This window comes from Eschrichtius robustus, chromosome 4, assembly GCF_028021215.1.
Source record: "Eschrichtius robustus isolate mEscRob2 chromosome 4, mEscRob2.pri, whole genome shotgun sequence".
NCBI lineage: Eukaryota > Metazoa > Chordata > Mammalia > Artiodactyla > Eschrichtiidae > Eschrichtius > Eschrichtius robustus.
Window position 1 is genome coordinate 138225757 of NC_090827.1, and position 21458 is coordinate 138247214.

Consider the following 21458-nt stretch of genomic DNA (forward strand, 5'->3'; position numbering starts at 1 on the left):
GCGCCCCGGCGCAGCCTCTGCGGAGCGCCCCGCCTCGTTACGTCCCCTCCAATCTCGCTAGAACGGCAACCGGCGGGAGTTTTTCAAAATGGGAGCGCGGAGGCGCCGCCCAGGCCTCGGAAGGTGCCCGGGAGACCTTTCGGTGGCTGTGGTGTCGTCGCCGGGAGCGGCGGCCTAGAGAGCCGAGCCTGATGGACGCCAAGACACGCTGCCTACTTGGAGCGCTGCCTCGAAAGGACTGCGTGAAGGGAGTTAATCCGGGGAGCACGGACCGCGGCCTGGAAATATGGCGACCTGCATCGGGGAGAAGATCGAGGTGAAAAGACTCGGCAGTCCTCAGTAGGGCGGGTGGGAGTCGGAGTGCCGGGACTCGTCGAGACCCTGGCAGGAAGGGGATAGAGCGCAGCTAACGGCTGCAGGTTGGACGCCGGAGTGCTTTGGGAGGGTCCCAACCGCCGGGGTCCCGGCTGTTTGAGGGCGGAGCGACCCGCCCCTCTGAGACGCGGGGGCGGTGGGACAGGTGTGTTGCTCGCGGCCCCGCCCTTCTGTCCCTAGGCACCGCGGCTTCATGTCAGCGATCCCGCCGGAGCTGCCGCGCTAGAGCAGGGCGAGGCTATCTTCCCCTTCTCCAAGGGGATGGCGGTTACCTCCAGCGGGAGTTGCGGCGGGGTTCCGTTCAGGGCCTTAGCTCTCGGGGGCTGGCTGCAGGTGGGACGAGAATGCTGAGGCTACGCTGAGGCTGAGGAACCAGATCATTAGGGTGCTCTATCTAGAGACCAGCCTGGAAGCTCAGAGACCCGCAAGGCGTCAACATGCTGTCCACCCCAGACACCTGCTGTATCGAGGTGTGATACCTGCTTGAATTTTCAATGCAAATTCTCCTCCCGATCCATTTTAGCCTCTTTTTTCCAATCCCTTCCTATTTTTCTTCCTTTCTATGTCGAAAATCATCACACATATTCTTTAATCTTAACTTTTAAGGATTTTAAAGTTGGAAATCTGCTTGGTAAAGGATCATTTGCTGGTGTCTATAGAGCTGAGTCCATTCACACTGGTTTGGAAGTTGCAATCAAAATGGTAAGAATATGTTAATCAGTTTCTCACTTCTACTTTGCAAGTAACTAGAGAGGTTTGCTACTTGAGATGTTAGAAACTCCTTACCTGCCAGCCTTTTCTTTATGCTGTAAAAAAACCCATTGCTTAGGCAGAAGACAGTAGTTCCAACAGTTGAACTTAAGGATCTCTTAGGAGATCCTTAACCATGCTTAAATAAGTGTTCTATCTTTACTCATGTTCATTAGATTTGGTATCTGTTCTAATTATATGTACTTGGAGTAATTGGTAGCAGTCAAAGAACAAATAATAATTTGTTTATAATAAGAAGAATACACTTGTGCATAGTTCTGTATTACACCGTAAAAAGCTAAAATACTATTCTTGATTGTTAGAAGTCAGTCTAATAGGAGTAACATAAGCAAACTAAGAAACACCTAAACCAGTAGGAAAAGGGAAGGGAAGTTTTGTTTTAAAGGTTTGCTAAATTTTATTTGTTGTTATTATCATAGATATGATGGTTGAGCTATTAAATTCTTTAAGTTGGTAGAGTGTATTAGAATGCATTGGGCAAGCTTATTGAATGTCCACTCTGTCAAGCACTCTGCTAGGTGCATGGGGAAAATAGACAACGAAATAAATTGATCTCAAAAAGAAGATAAAAGGACTTCAGAATATTTTAAAGTATACTTTCTCTTTTCAAAGTTAACATGACAACTTCACATTTGAAAGTTTATCATCAACATTTAAACCTCTCATGTTATTTTTAGATAGATAAGAAAGCCATGTACAAAGCTGGAATGGTACAGAGAGTCCAAAATGAGGTGAAAATACATTGCCAATTGAAACATCCTTCTATCTTGGAGGTAAGATACAAATTTTATAAAAGTGGCCAAGGGCATTGAATTTTTCTGTATTATAATTTATTATGCCCTTTTACATTTCAGCTGTATAACTATTTTGAAGATAACAATTATGTGTACCTAGTATTAGAAATGTGCCATAATGGAGAAATGAACAGGTATCTAAAAAACAGAAGAAAACCATTCTCAGAAAATGAAGGTAGGCTGTGCTTCTTTTATTCTTTCTTTCATTTTTCTTAAAAAAAATTTTTTTTGGAAAATACACATTTTACTCTTTGTAGTTTTGAAGAATGTACTGTTTTATAATATTTAGTAAAACTGTTTCAGTTATTACTTTGGGCTATAAAAAGAGATTTTTCCCCCCCAAATTAAAAAAGCTGTTAATTCTTATAAATAATTCAGGCATTACAGAAGTAAAGTAGAAGAAGAAATTTGCTATCCATCTTTTGCCAAAACATTTTAAATTAAGTCATTGGTCACAGATGAATGTGTATCCTTTCAAATCTAGAAAAAGCTTTTTAGAATGCTGTTGATGACTATAAAGTACTTTCTAAGTCAAACACAGTATCTGTTGAAACCATTTATTATAGAAAATGTCAAACACTGAAGTTGAGAGTAATATAATGAGCCCCTATGAACTTACCACTGAGCTTCCAAAACTATCAACTCATTGTTTCATCTGTACCCTTCTTATTCCCCCAATTCCTCAGAGTATATTGAAGCAAATCATAGACATCTTTTTATCTTTAAACGATACAGACTTAAAAAAAAAAAAAAAGGAAGCACAAAGTCACTATCACACCTAATAATTCCTTACTATCAAACACATTGTCAGTTTCAGCTTCCCCAGTTTCTTATAAGTAACTTTTTTTACAGTTCAGATCAGGATCAAGTAAGGTCCGTGTATCATCACACAAATGATTGTTTTCAAATTATCTTACCCTGCTAACTGACATTGCAGGCTAAGATTGAAAGCTAAGAAAGGTGGTTGCTGATAGGGTTTTTGTCCATTTGATCTATATTTAACCCATTTGGAAAACAATTTGGTCATATGTGTTAAGAGTTAAGGAAATGTTCATATCCTTAGACTGAAAATAAGAACATAATACATAATAAGAAAATAAATTCATATACATATTGATGATGAGTACTGCATTTTTCATAATACTGTATAATAGTAAGGCCTTCTTAAATAAGACAACTTGCAAAAGATAGGAAGGAAATGAATTACCAATTTGACTAATTAAAATTAAGAATGTGTATGACAAAGGATACTGTCAACAAATTTAAAAGTTAAAGATAGGAAGAAAATATTTGTATAACAAATGGCTGTCCAATTAATATTTAAAATATAAGGCATGCCTTAAAAGAAAAGATAATTGTATAGGAAAATGGACAGGGGATGTAAGCAGACTGTTCACAGAAGAGAAAGTATAATTGGCCAATAAACATACGAAAAGATGCTCAAAATCAGTAGTAATCATAAGAATGCCAACTAAAATAATGAGTACCATTTTTTTACCCATTGGATTGAGACTACCTAATTTCAACAAGGATATGCTTGAAAATAACAGTCTTTTGGAGGGTGATTGGCAAGGTGTTAAAATACTAAATTTTATCTTTCAACCCAGTGATTCTACTTCTTGAATTTACCATAATGAAGCACCCCATATATATGCACAAGAAAACAAGCATGTACAAGAATGTTTATTGCTATATTTTTTTATAATCTTGAAATGACCCAAATATTAATCAATAGCAATTTAATAAGATGGAGATCTATGTGTACTGACATAGAAATATCTCCAAGAAATATTGTGAAGTGGCAAAAAAAGTAATAAACTATATTTTTATACCATTTTTATATTTTAAAAACATTTATTACAGTGTATTTCTATAGATTTAAATGTACATAAGCACATGGAAGAAAAGTTTAAAAGTATATAAACTGTTAATAGTGACTACTTTTTAGGAGGGTTTGGGAGGACATCAAAGGAACTTCAGCTTGCTTTTCTTTTTTTCTCTTTTTTACAATTTGAATTATTTATGAATTGTTTAATTATAAATATTTTCTCTTTCTATGGACTTCTGGTTACCCTAGTTAACTCTAGTCACTCCCAATTCCTAATAAAATTAAGCTTCCCTTAACTGTATTTAGAAAACTCATTAGTTGGAAAGGACACAGTTTAAAAGGAGTGCCTAGTTGTCTTAATGGGAATTATTAAAGAATATTATGAAATTATCAGAGTGGTATTTTGGCTGGTAAAACTAAGCTACAAACCAGTTTACTAACTGTCATACTGGCATATGTACTTGGGTTTCATAATGTATTCTAAATACTGAATCTTCAGATTTTCTAAATTGTAAGTTTTATTTTTTGCATTCTAACAGCTCGACACTTCATGCACCAGATCATCACAGGAATGCTGTATCTCCATTCTCATGGTATATTACACAGGGACCTCACACTTTCTAACCTCTTACTTACACGTAATATGAACATCAAGATCGCTGATTTTGGGCTGGCCACTCAATTGAAAATGCCACATGAAAAGCACTATACTTTATGTGGAACTCCTAATTACATTTCCCCAGAAATTGCAACTCGAAGTGCACATGGACTTGAATCTGATATTTGGTCCTTGGGCTGTATGTTTTATACATTACTTATTGGAAGACCACCTTTTGACACTGACACCATCAAGAACACGTTAAATAAAGTTGTATTGGCAGATTATGAAATGCCAACTTTTTTGTCAAGAGAAGCCAAGGACCTTATTCACCAGTTACTTCGTAGAAATCCAGCAGATCGTTTAAGTCTGTCTTCAGTATTAGATCATCCTTTTATGTCCCGAAATTCTTCAACAAAAAGTAAAGATTTAGGAACTGTAGAAGACTCGATTGATAGTGGACATGCCACAATTTCTACTGCAATTACGGCTTCTTCCAGTACCAGTATGAGTGGTAGTTTATTTGACAGAAGAAGACTTTTGATTGACCAGCCACTCCCAAATAAAATGACTATATTTCCAAAGAATAAAAACTCAAGTGATTTTTCTTCTTCAGGAGATGGAAGCAGCCTTTATACTCAGTGGGGAAATCAAGAACAAGAAACCAGTAATAGTGGAAGGGGAAGAGCAATCCAGGAGGCAGAAGAAAGGCCACATTCTCGATACCTTCGTAGAGCCCATTCCTCTGATAGATCTGGCATCTCTAATAGTCAGTCGCGAGCGAAAACATATACAATGGAACGATGTTACTCAGCAGAAATGCTTTCAAAATCCAAAAGATCAGGAGTAGATGAAAATGAAGAAAGATACTCATCCACAAACAGCAATGCTAATATTCTTCACTTCTTTAAAGAAAAGACATCCAATGGTTCTGGATCTTTTGAAAGACCTGATAACAATCAAGCACTGTAAGAATAATTCTATCAAAAAGCATTTTACTTTTCGATAAACATTGTGTTAGCACAAACATGAAGCTGCATCTAACTAAGGGTTACCTTTTTTCTAACCTTGTCAGATATTCCTGGGGCACTTTTAACTATGACTTCTATTTTTTAATAGGAAGAGAATCAGAATGATGATTTTGAATTGTGGTTAAGAATCTCTTAAAATGAGTGTATGTGCTCATGAATGTATTTGTAGTATGTGTTTAATACTTGGGAATTTCTAGTGTCATTTTAAATTTTATATGAAGCAGGTCTCCAGTGCAATGTATCATATATTAAACATGTCTGATTCCTAAAGTACTCTTAACAGTAACTGTACACACACACACACACACACACACACACAAATAGAGAAAGAGAAGTTGACCCTAAGTGATGAGTAATCATATTATTGACTGCTTCTCACATGAAGGCAAGTTTTTAGTGACTAGTGTTTTTCTTTTTCTGATCTTTGATTTTTATGTTTAAATTAAAAGAGGACAGTAGCCATATAGAAATGTCACAGTGCCATGGGCATTTTGGCATGGGAATTTAGCTTCATAGACACAATTTAGTTATGCAAATGTTGGGTTCTACAGTTAATGTAAAAATTTTTAGGTATTCATATCAGAAGAGAGCTCCCTTTTTTAGTGTTTTTTTATCTTAAAAGGTTACTACCTGATAATTTTTTATTAGTTTATGGGAAATTTTTTTTCTTTGTTTAGCTCCAATCATCTTTGTCCAGGAAAAACTCCTTTTCCATTTCCAGACCAGACAGCTCAGACTGAAATGGTGCAACAGTGGTTTGGGAATCTGCAAATAAATGGTGAGTTTTTAATGGACTATTTAATAAAAAGTTAATGACTTGGCCACTTACCAAGCATTGCAGTTTTCTATTTGGGTTTTCTTAAGAAAATAGTGCATTTTCAATAAACTGTTACAATAATAGTAATAATAACTGTTAACACAGTTTGAGTATTTACTGTATAAGCCACTGTCCTTAATGCTTAACATATATTATTAACTTATTAAATTCTCACAAAAACCATATGAGGAAGATAATATTATTAGCCCTGTCTTACAAATGAGGAAATAGTAGTGCGCAAAGGTTAATTTGCCAAGCTGCACTATCCGTAAATACAAGAGACAGGAGTCTAACCCAAGCAGTCTGGCTCAGAGACTTTACTCTTAACCCCTCTGCTCTTGCAGCCTCTCTGTAATAAGTGCCTACTATCAGTGCCTATCAAATAATCAAAAGATGGTTGACTTTATTTTTAAGTAGAAGGTGATGTGGACCATCATAGTGTACCAATGGGACCTCACATACACTAAAATACACAGCTACTAAAACCTAAACATTTTTAAACAGCTGTCATCCAAGTCATTATTTTATTTATAGATACAGAGTTTGAAAGTTAAACATTTCTCATTATTGAACATGACATTCACAGAAGGTGGGTTGGAAAATAATGATGGAAAAAAGAGAATAAAAAAGAAACATATGGAGAGGAGGAGAGAATTTTTTACTAAGTATCATGTTACCTCAGACAAAGTGCATAATATGGCTGTAATTTAAGCAGAGAGTTGTTATGTCACCTCAAGAGTCTGTTTTTTTCATGTATATTATTTTCAAGGGCCCAAAGGAATTAATCTTCTCATGTGTACTTGTCAAAGATGATAATTCAAGTTTATGTTTTTTAAAACTACAAAACTGCCATGTGCTTAATCTTGCACTTAACCTTCTATTGTGTTTATAGATACTTTTATTTGGTAACATGGACATGTCTGAAGTAACCTGTTTATAATACTCTAGTAGTGCTGCTACAATTTTAAAGTATATTATTTGATATAAGATATTTTCTGTCATAATGGGAGTTATGGAGGGAGGCACTTAAAAGTCATTTAAGGGGAAAGCTGAGATATAGATTTTTAGAGTTTAGCATTAGAAAAATTGCCTTACAAAGTTTTATATAGTCTAATCATTTTAAGGGCTTAAAAAAAAAATAATGTTCCCATGTGAACTCTAAAACTATATAAAATTTAAATGGGTAAAGCTCAAGAACTGTTTTAGAAATGTGGGTACAAATATATTTGTAATATTAAGTATTAATAATAAACCTATTTCATATATTTTAGAGTGTTTTGGTTTTAGTTGCATATTTTGTAAGTGAAGATGAAATAGTCCTTAGCTTAAAGAGAGTGAATTTACATGGTATGTAGAATGATTACCTGGGAACTCCTCTCAAATCTGTATTTGTTGCAGCATTGGCAGTTGCTTTAGTATTAGTAGGTGACCCTAGGTGACTAGTTTTTGCTTTGATTGAAAAATTAATTTCATATTAATATCTTTTCTTTCTTAGTTTTAGATTAAAGGTATTCCTTCGCAGGCTGGCTTAAAATATCCTTTAAAGTCACTATTTTATTATGCCATATCTTTTTGTTGTTTTTTTTTTTATTGGCCGAGCCGTGCAGCTTGTGGTATCTTAGTTCCCCAACCAGGGATTGAACCTGGGCCCTTGGCAGTGAAAGCGCCAAATCCTAACCACTAGACCACCAGGGAATTCCCTTTTGCAAATCTTAAACTGAAAAATTACAAGCTTTTTTTTTAAACTAGATTTCTTTTGTTCCTCAGGAAAAAAGAATGCTATTGTAACCAGCATGACAGTTTTGTGTAGACTTGACTTTTTAATTATTCACTAAATTGCTTTATTCTATGTATATTATAGCTCATTTAAGAGAAACTACTGAGCGCAACAGCATTAACCCAAACAGAGATTTCCAGGGCCATCCAGATTTGCAGGACACATCAAGAAATGCCTGGGCTGATATAAGAGCCAAAAAGAGCCCCGATGCTTCTGATAATGCGCATTCTGCAAAACAGTTGAATACCATGAAATATATGACTGCATTTCACAGTAAACCTGAGATAATTCAACAAGAATCTATTTTTGGCTTAGATCCTTCTTCCGAACAAAGCAAGGCGAGGGGTATGGAGCCACCATTGGCTTATCAGAAACATACATTACGAAGCATTACATCTCCTTTGACTGCTTACAGGTTAAAACCAATCAGACAGAAAACCAAGAAGGCTGTGGTATGTCTATTATTTTTCTAAATCACTGGATGATATTTTCCTTGAGTATATGGTTTCTGGTATCAAACATAATGATATCTTTTCAGTTCCCTATAATGTTCCTGTATTTTTGATACGTACTTGATAAACTCACTTAAAAGAGACTGGGTGTTTATGGAAAAATAGCTGTTGTTTCCTTCTGGGTACTTTAAGAATGGTGAATTGATAGTAATTTTTGAATTTTATATTATTGATAATGAAAAACATTTAAAAGTAATACTGGCTAAATACTGTGTTAAATATTAATCACTAAGTTAATATTTAATACTATCTTTTGCTTTTGTTTTCATTGTTTTACATTTAATCTAGTCTCAAAAAGATAAACTAGAAAATATAACTTTTTTTAACATCTGAAACTATTTAAAGAAAAGGAGTATGCACAAAATTAAGTATAGGATTTTTCTTTTTAATGTCATGTGTGCATTGGGAATGGTGATTTTGATTTTTTAATTCCGTCTTCATCCTGTTTGTCCGTTTTCCCTTTCACCCAGTCTTGCCTTTATTTGGCGTGCTATTGTCTTTTCAAGCCCTTAAATTCTCCACCCTACCTTCTGCTTTCTTTCTGCTCACTGGTTATCATTTCACACTTCATTATACCTTCTTTCCTTTGCTCCTTATGTTTCACAGTTGTGCTGAAATACACCTGTGGTCTAGACAGTTGCAGTGAAGCAGCTATTTGATTTTTACTTTAATTTTTGTTTCTGCCATGGTTAAGTACTTTTCTGTTAACTAATATGTATGTCAGAACTGTTCTGGTAAATAAGAGAATTGTTACTGATTTTAGTTTTATTTTTTTTTTAGGTGAGCATACTTGATTCAGAGGAGGTATGTGTGGAGCTTCTAAAGGAGTATGCATCTCAAGAATATGTGAAAGAAGTTCTTCAAATATCTAGTGATGGAAATATGGTAATGTGGATTTCCTTTATTATCTTGCAGCTTCATCACTTAAGCATTTAGCATTCCATTCGTTCTCTAATGATATTTAAAAAACAATTTTTAGTCACTTTTCCTGATATGATAGTATCTCTGGAATTCAAAAACTAAAATAGCATACTGCATAACATTTAAATAAATTAGTGTGGTGTAAGAAATAATTATAACTAGGAACAAAATCTAAACTTTAGGCTTAAGTTTAAAAAGCAAAAAAATTACTTTTAGAGAATATTTAGCATTTTCAATAAAAATAACATACATGTGAGCTCTTTTTATAATTTTAGTAACAAAATATAGTGCTCTAACTTAATGGCATATAATCAGAATTCTTAAAAATTTTTTGCCAGATCACTATTTATTATCCAAATGATGGAAGAGGTTTTCCTCTTGCAGATAGACCGCCCTCACCTACTGACAACATCAGTAGGTACAGTTTTGACAATTTACCAGGTATGTAGATTTACCAGGGAATAAACTTAGATAATGGATTTATATATACATATACTCTATACTGTGGGTATCATAAATTGTAAATATTTTGGCTTCAGTCGGGATGCAGGTTATGTTCTTATAACTTTGTATCTGGTGGGATGTGCTATACCTTACTAATCCAATGTTTAGTCATATTCTGTGTTATAATGGTATTTTATTGTTTACTTAAGTAAAAACTCTAGGATATTAGTCATGTGTCACACAAATATAATTTGTACACTTGTATAGTTACAATTTGTGTAGAATCATGTTAAAAATTCAACATGAAGTATCTGGTTTTTGACTTTTGAAATCATTACTGTGCTACATAATGATCACTTTTAATTGTGGTTAACCAAATTTGGCTCCTGGTTTAGCTTCTGGATATTATGAATTGGGAAATTAAGTACTGAGTAGTAAGACTTCCCTAAGGTAACTTAGAAACAAATAAGAGAACCTATCTAATCTAACTCTGTTAGAAATTAAAACACGTAGACAAGACTATCAAATACTATAAATGACCATAGTTACAGGGAACTGCTAAAATTTACTACTCTATGCTTTACTAATATAAAAAGTGCTACATTTCTTTTCCTAAAAGTCATTTGGTTCTGATATCTCAGGTAGAACTCTTTTCATTTCATTTATTAAAACTTTCCTGGAGTCATTATCTTACTTTTAATAAGGAGTCAGTGATTCAAAGTAAGAGATTTTTTAAATAATCATGATACTGGGACTTCCCTGGCGGTCCAGTGGTTAAGACTTCGCCTTCCAACGCAGGGGGTGTGGGTTCGATCCCTGGTCGAGGAGCTAAGATCCCACATGCCTCATGGCCAAAAAACCAAAACAGAACAGAAGCAATGTTGCAACGAATTCAATAAAGACTTTAAAAATGGTCCACATCAAAAAAATCTTTAATAAATAATCATGATACTAATCATCAGATTCTGTTATATACTTCTTAGGAATTTTATTATACTGTCTTTAGTTTTCATTAAAATAGTAGACTTACATCTCTAAAATATTTTTGTTTGGGTAATGGGATTGTTCACTTTGGGTAATGGGATTATTAACTTTCAACTTGAATTTTTGAGGAAGAGTAGAAATAAATGTTAGACTGTTACGGAATTTATGTCAGCACTTTATTCCCTAATGTTAGGTAACTTTTTTGTTTTCTCTCCCTAGAAAAGTACTGGCGAAAATATCAATATGCTTCCAGATTTGTGCAGCTTGTAAGATCTAAATCTCCCAAAATCACTTATTTTACAAGATATGCTAAATGTGTTTTGATGGAGAATTCCCCTGGTGCTGATTTTGAGGTTTGGTTTTATGATGGTAAGTGCCATTTAGAAATGGTAATTTTTTTCCCTTTAGTTTGTAACTTAGTAGTTGTGGGTTTTTTTGGTTTTTTGTTTTTTGTAAATTCAACACAGTGAGATTTATTTATTTATTTTATTTACGGCTGCGCTGCATGGCTTGCGGGGTCTCAGTTCCCCGACCAGGGATTGAACCCAGGCCACAGCAGTGAAAGCTCTGAATCCTAACCACTAGACCACCAGGGAACTCCCCAACACAGCGAGGTGTGTGTGTGTGTGTGTGTGTGTGTGTGTGTGTGTGTGTGTGTGTGTGTGTGTGTGTATCCATACATAAAAATTATACAGCACAGTATACTATATGTCAAATGTTAATCAAAATTTATATATACTTGCTTGTAAACAATTTATTCTCTAATATGTATATTAATTCTCTTTCCCCTTTTGGCTCCAGTTTAACAACATTCTGATTGATATTATAAAAAATAACATGAAATAAACAATATCCTGTTTCTTATTAGAAATTTAAATGGACACATACCAAATTTTTAGAATAATAAATATCACAAAAGGATAAGGTTGAACCAGAGAATTTTCTTTTCTAAATCTATAAAGATGTTTACTTTTTAATCTGTAAAGTTTCCTCCTTTAAGGGACACATAGTACATACACTCACACAGTACACATAATTATAGCTGTCCTTCACTTATGTTTTTGTATGAGAGTAGTGGTTTTTTAAAAATATAAAAGTATCAAACTTAAGCCAGTTATATGCAGAAAAGAAAAATGGCCTATATTTTTTGAATACTACTTTGAGAGCCTCATTTTATTAATGGCCAATAAGTGAATGTAAATGTTACCTTGATCTAGGAGTCATTATGTACTGGGGTATGATAATGAATATAAATCTAGGAATATTTAAAGAAATAATAAAGGGTTTTCTGCTTAATTTTTAAGGAGCAAAGATACACAAAACAGAAGATTTAATCCAGGTGATCGAAAAGACTGGCAAATCTTACACCTTAAAAGGTGAAAGTGAAGTTAATAGCTTGAAAGAGGAAATAAAAATGTATATGAACCATGCTAATGAGGTATGTACCGACTTTTAGTAGGTTTTTTCTTACCAATTAATAATAATACAAATGACATAGATGAAGTAATGACAGAAAGCACTCTTTTGAAATAGGGCCACCGTATTTGTTTAGCACTGGAATCTGTAATTTCAGAAGAGGAAAAGAAAAGTGGAAGTGCTCCCTTTTTCCCAATAATCGTAGGAAGGTAAATGTTTGAAAATTTATTAAATATGGCTAAAATGTGTAGAAATGTTTTTTTTAAAAAACCAGTTTAGTGTTTACATTATGAACATTCTTTTGTTTTCTATAAATTGAAAGCTTTAAAGGAATGTATTTGACATATCTTTCTCCTTCAGAAAACCTAGTAGTACTAGTTCACCTAAGGCCTTCATACCTCCTCCTTCTGTGGATCCAAACTACCCAATGAGAGAGACACCATCTCTGAATAGAATGATCATAAATAGTGCTGCTTCTCCAAAACAGGCACCAATACTTAATCCTTCTGTAAGTAAATATATGTCACTTCTGTACTTTAAACTCTTCAATGATTGCCTAATGTCCTTGATATAAACTAAAACACCCTACTGTGGCCTTACTATCACCTACCTACTTTTCCAGTCTCATTCTGAGCTACCCCACACTCTCTGTGCCTAGTTCCTTGATTAAGCCAAACTCTCAGGGCCTTTTCACATGCTGTTCACTTGACCTGGAACTCTTTTCCCGAACCCCTTAATGGCTAATTCTTTCTCATCTTTCAGGTCTCAGTTTAAATGTTACCTCAGCAAGGCCTAACGTGACTCCTCTGGGAAAAAGCTAAATATATTAACATATACATTGTTTCATTTTTACTAGTAAAATATCATTAACTGCCTTAATATCCATGATAGAATCATGGTTAAACAAACTTATATTTTTACTCAATGAACTATCATGCCAATAAAAACTATATAGCAATGTAGTAAAGTGCGAGATTAAAGAAATAGATCTCTGTGTGTGTATATGGGTATGTGTGTATTCACACACACAAACATACATACTATAATTGCAGCTATGAAAAATTATACCTTGGGAAAAAAAGACAAAAGAAATCTACCAAAATCAAAACAGTAGTTGTGTGATTTTTTTTCCTATTTTATACTTTTCCAATTTTCTGTAATGTGATTGTATTTTTTTAATTTTGTTTTTTAAAAATTAATTTAAGATAATGAAAATCCGGTCATCATCTACTTTTGCTGAAGTTGGCTTATTAGAATGCTAAGGAATAATATCTTCCTTTCTTTTATTGTTTGTAGATGGTTACAAATGAAGGACTTGGCCTTGCAGGTGCAGCTTCTGGAACTAACAGCTCTCCTAGTAGTCTAAAAGATTGTCTCCCTAAATCAGCACAACTTTTCAAGTCTGTTTTTGTGAAAAATGTTGGTTGGGCTACACAGGTGAGAAGTTAGATTTCTCTTTGCAAGACAGTTTTTACACCTTTTTTGCATTGATTATATCATTAATAATTTTCACATTTTTTTATATGTATACAGATGGAAAGCTCTAGATATTGTTGATAACAAATTGCCTGCTAGGGCCTAGGTGACCTGTTTTTGCCATTTGTTTTTAAAGTAGAGGTCATGATGATGGCTAAACATTAGGATTTGAGAATGCCCAGGGTGTCGTAAGTTTTAGAAAGTATTTGTAATCTATATTAATAGAGTAACTTTTATATGGCAGAAAAGAATTCTTGCATCTAAAAATGAGGTCTACATTGAGTTTCAAACTTAAAGAATTTTATGTAGGTGTAAACTTAGATTTGTATATTTTCTGAAAGCTTGAACTTTGGAGATGTTTGAGCACAGCACATGTAATTTTTACTTAGCAGTGAAGTAAAATACAGCCTAGTCCTTTATGGGGGTAGGAAATAACGGGAAGGGAACTCAGCATTTGTTGAGTACATGCTATGTGGTACCATGTTTTCCACATACATTGTCTCGTTTACCAAAATAAAACCTAGTAAAGTTGATGTTATCGCCTTTCACAGATAGTAAAATTATGGCTCATAATGGATGGTTGACTTGCACATTCCTACTAGTTAGTTTGCAGAATCTGGATGTAAACCCAGGTCTATTTGATTCCAATGTCCATGTCTTCTCTGTACTCTGTTTGGAGTGGCACATTGTAAACATCAGTGACTAAAGAAACCAATTTTAAAAGCAAAGATGTAACATTCTCAAGCACAATAGAAATTCTTTTGGCCTAAGAACAAAGAATAGAGGGAAATTCTAATTTAAGAAAGTGTTGCTTGGTTATTTCCTAAATCTCTTCTTGGTTAGAAATACTATGGGAAAGGAAAAAAAAAAAAATAGCTTGCTCAGATATCCTAGTGGAAATGAATGGGAAACAGGATTTATGTAGAATAATTTTAATTTATGATGCCCTATCCATTAAAGGAATAATCTGAAAAAGATATGAATATTCTCAAATGTTACTACCATCACAGCCCCAAATTTGTAGTTACCTGAAGGGTTTTGTTTTCTTTTTTTTAAACTATATGAAAAACCTGTTAAACATGAGTACCTTTTAAGAACTTCATATCCTCTATAGTAATTTTGCTTGCTTATTACTTTTCTAGTTAACTAGTGGAGCTGTGTGGGTTCAGTTTAATGATGGGTCCCAGTTGGTCGTGCAAGCAGGAGTGTCTTCTATTAGTTATACATCTCCAGATGGTCAGACATCTAGGTAAGTTCTTAAAATACTGGTTGAGATTCAGCTCTTTGCTCTAATTTTGTTTTATCTATATGATGAAATAAATGACTTAATAAAGTTACTATTTTCATGTTGACAAAGTTCATATTATTATTTAAACTGTTAAGTATTCATAGCGGCTCATATAGTCTTTTTAATGCATATTTTATGAGTATTTACAGGAATGCAGGGTAATTGGTACGGATTATCCACTCCAAGTGGTTAGATTCCTTTAGCCTTCTTATTCCTTCAATCTAACTAGGTTGGCCCTTTTCAGAAGTAATGGACTTCTAAGTTCAAAGTAATATACTTAGACAATTTACATAAAAGAACATAGAAACAGGAAGCTGTCTTTTAAAAGATAACCAGATTATTTTTCCCAAATGAAAGGCTGTATCCCCTGATCTAGTGTAAAGTGATTAATGTTTAAAAGACTTTTTTGAATGTATATATTCATTCTAAATGAGGATGTATGCCAGGCTAATAAGTATGCTAACAAGGAGGATCTGGGAATAGCAAGAATAAGCAGTAGTTTGGTCTCCACATTTCAAACCATTACTTACTAAAAAGAGGTGGGGTGCCAACAGTGCCAGTACAAACACGCTACTTTATGAAAAGTGCATATTGTAGAGAAAATACTTGGTACAAATATAATTTGTGGATATCTACCAACTGCTTTTGTGTGTATATATGCAGTACCATCATTTAAAGAACTCATAAAGTAAGAGGTTTTGTTAAATCAACTCTTTCAAATGCTCCAGAAAGTGGAAAGATACAGATATAAAATGGGTAGAACCTGTGTTCAGAAAATAAAAGTTCAGATTTTACTTGATATGGTCATATGGAAATTTTTAATATTTAATAGAAATGTATTTATAATGTGTTTAGCTTAGTATTTTCTTTAAATTAGGGTCTTCAATTTAATGAGGAATCCAGATTTTCAGCTTGCTTTAGAAATTATAAAGTCCGTTCAAGTTTTTTGACCTAATTTTCTTTTTATTATTTAAATACATTTAGAAATTGGTCTATTTTAAAAGGAAACAGGGACTTCCCTGGTGGTCCAGTGGTTAAGACTTCACCTTCCAATGCAGGGGGGTGCAGGTTCAATCCCTGGTCGGGGAGCTGGGATCTCACATACCTTGCAGCCAAAGAACAAAAACATAAAACAGAAGCAATGTTGTAGCAAATTCAATAAAGAATTTTTAAAAAATGGTCCACATCAAAAAAATCTTTAAAAAATAAAAATAAGTAAAGGAAACAAATTGAGTATGCTTAATTTAAGTATCTAATAAATAATTTTGTATGATCTCTCTGAAGTGCCTTTGCCATTGAAGAATTACTGAAAAATATAATGTGCCTTTTGGTACTCTTACAAACCAAGTGACTAAGTTATAATTTTATATTTTTCTCTTTCGTTCACTTAGGTATGGAGAAAATGAAAAATTACCAGAATACATCAGACAGAAATTACAGTGTCTTTCTTCCATCCTTTTGATGTTTTCTAATCCAACTCCTAGTCTTCATTGATTGAAGCTCCTTTTAGATATATATATAAGTAAGTTTAATAAATAACGTTTTTGTTGGCTTTCAAGTAAAGTGACTTTTTTCATTTTAAAAAACTTCTTCAGAAAGCCTTTCTATAAAAGAGAATTTTAATCTATACCATAACAGATGTATTCTAATGAGAGAACAAAGCAGAATGAAACTTGAGTCACTTACAAAATGTAGTGGTCGTAGACTGAAATAGGACACCTAACTTTGCTCTTAGAACATATACTCCTAAAATTACTGTGTTCATATATTTGTATTGAACAGTGTTTTAAAGCAAAAATATAAATGGTGTGTGGTATATTTGTGCTTTTATTTTTTTCCCTACTTCTTAGACATGCTAAGAATCATGGACAAAACATGCTGGAGTTTCTGCATTTTGAACATGTAAATAATGTGTATTTATGTTACAAGTAACATATGTAAACATGTATATTTGTTTTATATTTATTTTTGTAGCACTAGTTTGTGATGAAACATTTCTGAAAATGCATTTTATTAAAAAAATAATAAATACAGTGTTACTTTATCTTTTGATTTATTTAATTAAATACTTAATTTAGGGACTTCCCTGGTGGTGCAGTGGTTAAGAACCCACCTGCCAATGCAGGGGACATGGGTTCAATCCCTGGTCCACGAAGATCCCACATGCCGTGGAGCAACTAAGCCTGTTCACCACAACTACTGAGCCTGTGTGCTGCAACTGCTGAAGCCCGTGCGCCTACAGTCCGTGCTCTGCAACGAGAGAAGCCCGCACACCGCAATGAATAGTAGCCCCAGCTCGCCACAACTAGAGAAAGCCCGCGCGTAGCAACGAAGATGAAAACGCAGCCAAAAGTTTTTTTAAAAAAAGAAAAACATATAATTTAAAGTAAGTTACATAGTAAACTCATTTTTAATTTTTTTGCCCGTTTAAGAGCCAATTAAATTTTTTAAATTAATTTTTCAAAGGGTAAGTACATTGTTTCTCTACCTTTATCTGAAAATATCTGTATATTTTAATGATAAACATTTTAACACTGAAGACCTCAACAATGCAATTAACTAACATGAGAAAAAAGAATATTTGATAGTGGAACAGCAATTCTTAATGAAATACTCAAGGTAAAATAGGAATAGAATGAAACTACTTAAATATAAAGACTGTTAATGCTTCCTGATTTTTATAATCAGAGAAATATTGGAGCCAATTCCATTAAATAGTCAGGAATACCCAATGTCACAATTATTCAGCATTGTTTTGGTGGTTGTTACCTACGGCAATGAGAAGAAAAATAATAATTTGTAACATAAGTTGCACAGTTAATAAGAAAAAGACAACCCAATAGAAAAATGGGCAAAAGATATGAACAGATAATTCACAAAGGAGAAAATCCATATAACGAATCAAAATCCATATAATATACTCAACCACATCTGTAGTCGGAGAAATACAAGATTAAAACAAAAATCATTTCCCTTTATGAAAGATTCGTAAAAAATAATAATAGTGGTACAATGAGCAGGGCATTCTCAGGTGTTGTTGATTACAGTGTAAATGATAAAGCAATTTGGCAATATCTATTAGAATTATTTTAATACACAGGTAATCCAACTTTGGGGAGGAAAATTATGTAAACCCTTCTCTTAGGGATAAAAATATGATTAGAAGAAAGAATTTCCTCTTAAAAATGGAAATAATTGAAGTCCTAGCTTAATTTTGAAGGCTAAAGACTCAAATACATTTTGCTTTGACAGAATTTAGGTGTATTTTTTTTTTATCATCTTCTTAATAAGTCTTAATGTGTCTTTATGTTTCAGGTATTTCTCTTATACATACTATACAGCTGAATTTTTTCAATCCAATGTAATAAGCTCTGTAGTCTACTTTGTTTACATTTATTATCATTTCTGATTTATTTTCACTGTTTGTCATTACAGTTCTGTTGCATTTACTTCCCATCTTATTCTGTGTTTTCTACTAACCATACTTCTTCTTTGCTTTATCTTCCTTTCCTCCCTTCTTTCATGTTGAATTTCCTTTTCATATGCATATTTAAATTTTCTTTCAGCAGATTTTTCTTGCATTAAAGTTTTTAGAATTTGTTCTGTTTCATTGCTTTTGGTTTTCTTCTTCAAGGAGTTCTGCTATATGTATGTTAAATCACCTGTGCCTAATTTTTATATCCATCACTTTCTCCACATCATTTTTTTCTCTATTTCTGTTATTTTAATTTTCCTCCATCTTCAATTTCCCTTAAGAAGTTATCTGTGGCATCTTATTTACTCTTGTGTTCCTTCTAATTTGTTCTTCATGTCTGAAATTATTTTTTAAGTTTCTTATTCTTTCCTGAGCTCTGCCAGCAATATTTTCATACCTTCCTATTATCTTATTTCTCTAGTTCATTGGGAAATTTTCCCATTTCTGTTTTTCAAATTACGATGTTATTTTTTAATCTTTCCATTACTTTGTAATTTCTTTCATCTCATTTTATAATACATTCTGTTTTTATCTGCTTTATGGGCATATCTGTCTGGCATGCCTTTGTTGTCTATGAGAACATTAGTTCAACTGCACTCTTCCTGTTTCTTCTCAGTATTTATTCCAGTAAATGGCATCTGCATCACTAGCTGTTCATGTCAGAATCCTGGAACTCATTCTTAACACCTTCTTTTACCTCATCTAATCACCAGTTAATCCTGCCAACTCTACCTCTAAAATATATTTTACATACTTTTAATTCCCAATTCCACTGTCAGTTCCCTAATTCAAGTCACCAGCATCACTCATCTGAACTACTGCAATAGCCTCCTGCTTGTCTCTAAACATCTACTCTTGCCTCCTGTGTGAGTCAGGGTTTTTACTTGCAAACATCAAAATCTAACCTAGTTAGTTTACACAGAGAATATATTTATTAAAGGATATCAGCTCACAGACCCTCGAGGAGGGAAAGAGATTCAGGCTTTGCAGCTAAAAACAATGGCTGAATCACAGTGTAGGAGCTTCCCCAGAAGAAGACATCCTAACAACCCTGCTCAGCACAGACCCCACAGCCATGCTGTTGAAGCTAGGGGACTAGGTTCTGGGAGCTCTGGCTGCTTTCTCAGAATTCAGCCACTGACCTTGCTCCCTCACTGAAGTCAGTTTTGCTTATGCTGCTCACTTCCTCTTCTTGCTCAGTTCCTTATGAAGTTTCACATTGGAGGCGTGTACTGGCAGAGCCAGAAACACAAGCTCATGCCTTGGCTGCAAAGGTAGAGAGAACGAATGCATTTCGGCTTCTATCTAAAAGGAGAGGCCCAATGTGAGAAATTCTCCAAATGTAGAAGGGTCTGCAGGAAATGAAGAGTGGTCACATACATGATAAATGTCCTCCACATCCATTCCAATTCATACTTCACACTACAGCCAGCTCATTCTAAACTACACAGCTGATTATGTTACTAAACGTTAAATTAATTGTGGAAATTTAAAAACACACAGAAGTACAGATATACCAGGATAAGGAACCTCCATGTGTCTCCCACCCAACTTCAACAAATATTTTGCCAATCTTGTTTCATCTCTCTTACTGATATCCTTCCCCAACTGGAGTATTCTGAGGCAAATCCCAGAAATCATATAATTTCTATCATAAATTCTTTAGTACCTTTAACAGATAAGGAGCTTTTAAAAGCATAACCAATAACACATATCTCAGAATTAACAGTAATTCCTTAATATCATTTAATGGTGAGTCCAGTTTCAAATTTCTCCGATTACCTCAAAAATACCCCTTTTACCTTTGACTTAAAACAAGATCCAAAATAAGATCTATATAATGCATTTGTTTTATATATCTCTGAAGTTTCTTTTCATCTATGACTGCTGATCTCTCAACTTTTATTTTTTCCATGCCATTTTTTTTTTTTTTTTAATTTTAAGAAACTGGACCATTTGTCTATAGAATATATCATCTTCTGGGCTTAGATGATTACTTCCTAGAGGTGGCTTTTAGTTGTGCCTTTCGTATTTCCTGTAAACTGGTAGTTTATATCTACGGGCTTGATTAGATTCTGACTCAGTGTTGTTCGGCAGGAACACTTTCATAGGTGGTGCTGAGTACTTGCTGCTGCATCAAGTCAGGAGGCACGTAACGCTGACCCACTTTTAATGATGTTAAGAGTGATCAGTGCGTTCAGGTGTTGTCGGCTTCCTCCATCCTTTGGAAAGTTCCTCAGTAATCTTCCACCTCAGTAGTTTTATCATTCACTGATGAATGGTGCCCATATCTATAATATTATTTCACTAAAGGATGCTAGATGGGGGTTTTTCTATTATTCCCTTGTATTTATTAGCTTGGATTATTCTATAGGAAATAACTTTCCCTCATCAATATTTTATTACCCTGAAGTTTAGATACAGGAGAGGCAGAAGAGAAGCTTAAAAGTCTTTATTTCCTGGTTTTTAGAGTAAAGAGTTAAAGCCCTAGCAACCTCCAAAGGTGACCAGTGTGTTTCTTACTTTTAATATCATTATGAACTCATAGATTTTCACACATTTGATCCGTTTAAATTGGCTGCAGATATTATTCTTCTCAATGCCTTATTTTATTTTTTTTAATATTTATTTATTTATTTTTAGCTGTGTTGGGTCTTCGTTTCGTGCGAGGGCTTTCTCTAGTTGCGGCAAGCGGGGCCCACTTCATCGTGGTGCGGGGGCCACTCTTCATCGCGGTGCGCAGGCCTCTCACTATCGCGGCCCCTCCCGTTGCGGGGCACAGGCTCCAGACGCGCAGGCTCAGCAGTTGTGGCTCACGGGCCCAGTTGCTCCGCGGCATGTGGGATCTTCCCAGACCAGGGCTCGAACCCGTGTCCCCTGCATTAGCAGGCAGATTCTCAACCACTGCGCCACCAGGGAAGCCCTCAATGCTTTAATTGTCTCATTTTTGG

General features: G+C 34.4%; 1 protein-coding gene across 3 annotated transcripts; it reads left to right on the forward strand.

Annotated features, from left to right (window-relative positions):
* Positions 1-68: 68 nt before the first annotated feature.
* PLK4 (polo like kinase 4) lies at positions 69-21313 on the forward strand. Of its 3 annotated transcripts, none has more exons than XR_011073965.1 (18): positions 69-316; positions 982-1077; positions 1824-1919; positions 2001-2115; positions 4308-5334; positions 6075-6175; positions 8307-8443; positions 9284-9388; positions 9763-9865; positions 11072-11221; positions 12157-12290; positions 12386-12477; positions 12629-12776; positions 13565-13705; positions 14887-14993; positions 16424-16554; positions 17111-17418; positions 21151-21313. XR_011073965.1 is itself a non-coding variant. In XM_068543420.1 (17 exons), the coding sequence occupies exons 1-16, from the start codon at positions 287-289 to the stop codon at positions 16524-16526; spliced, it is 2685 nt and encodes an 894-aa protein (XP_068399521.1). In that variant the 5' UTR covers positions 69-286; the 3' UTR covers positions 16527-16554; positions 17111-17453. The 3 variants fall into 3 exon arrangements, 1 of the variants encoding a protein (XP_068399521.1); XR_011073966.1 differs by having other exon boundaries at positions 4983-5334; XM_068543420.1 differs by lacking the exon at positions 21151-21313 and having other exon boundaries at positions 17111-17453.
* Positions 21314-21458: the final 145 nt, after the last annotated feature.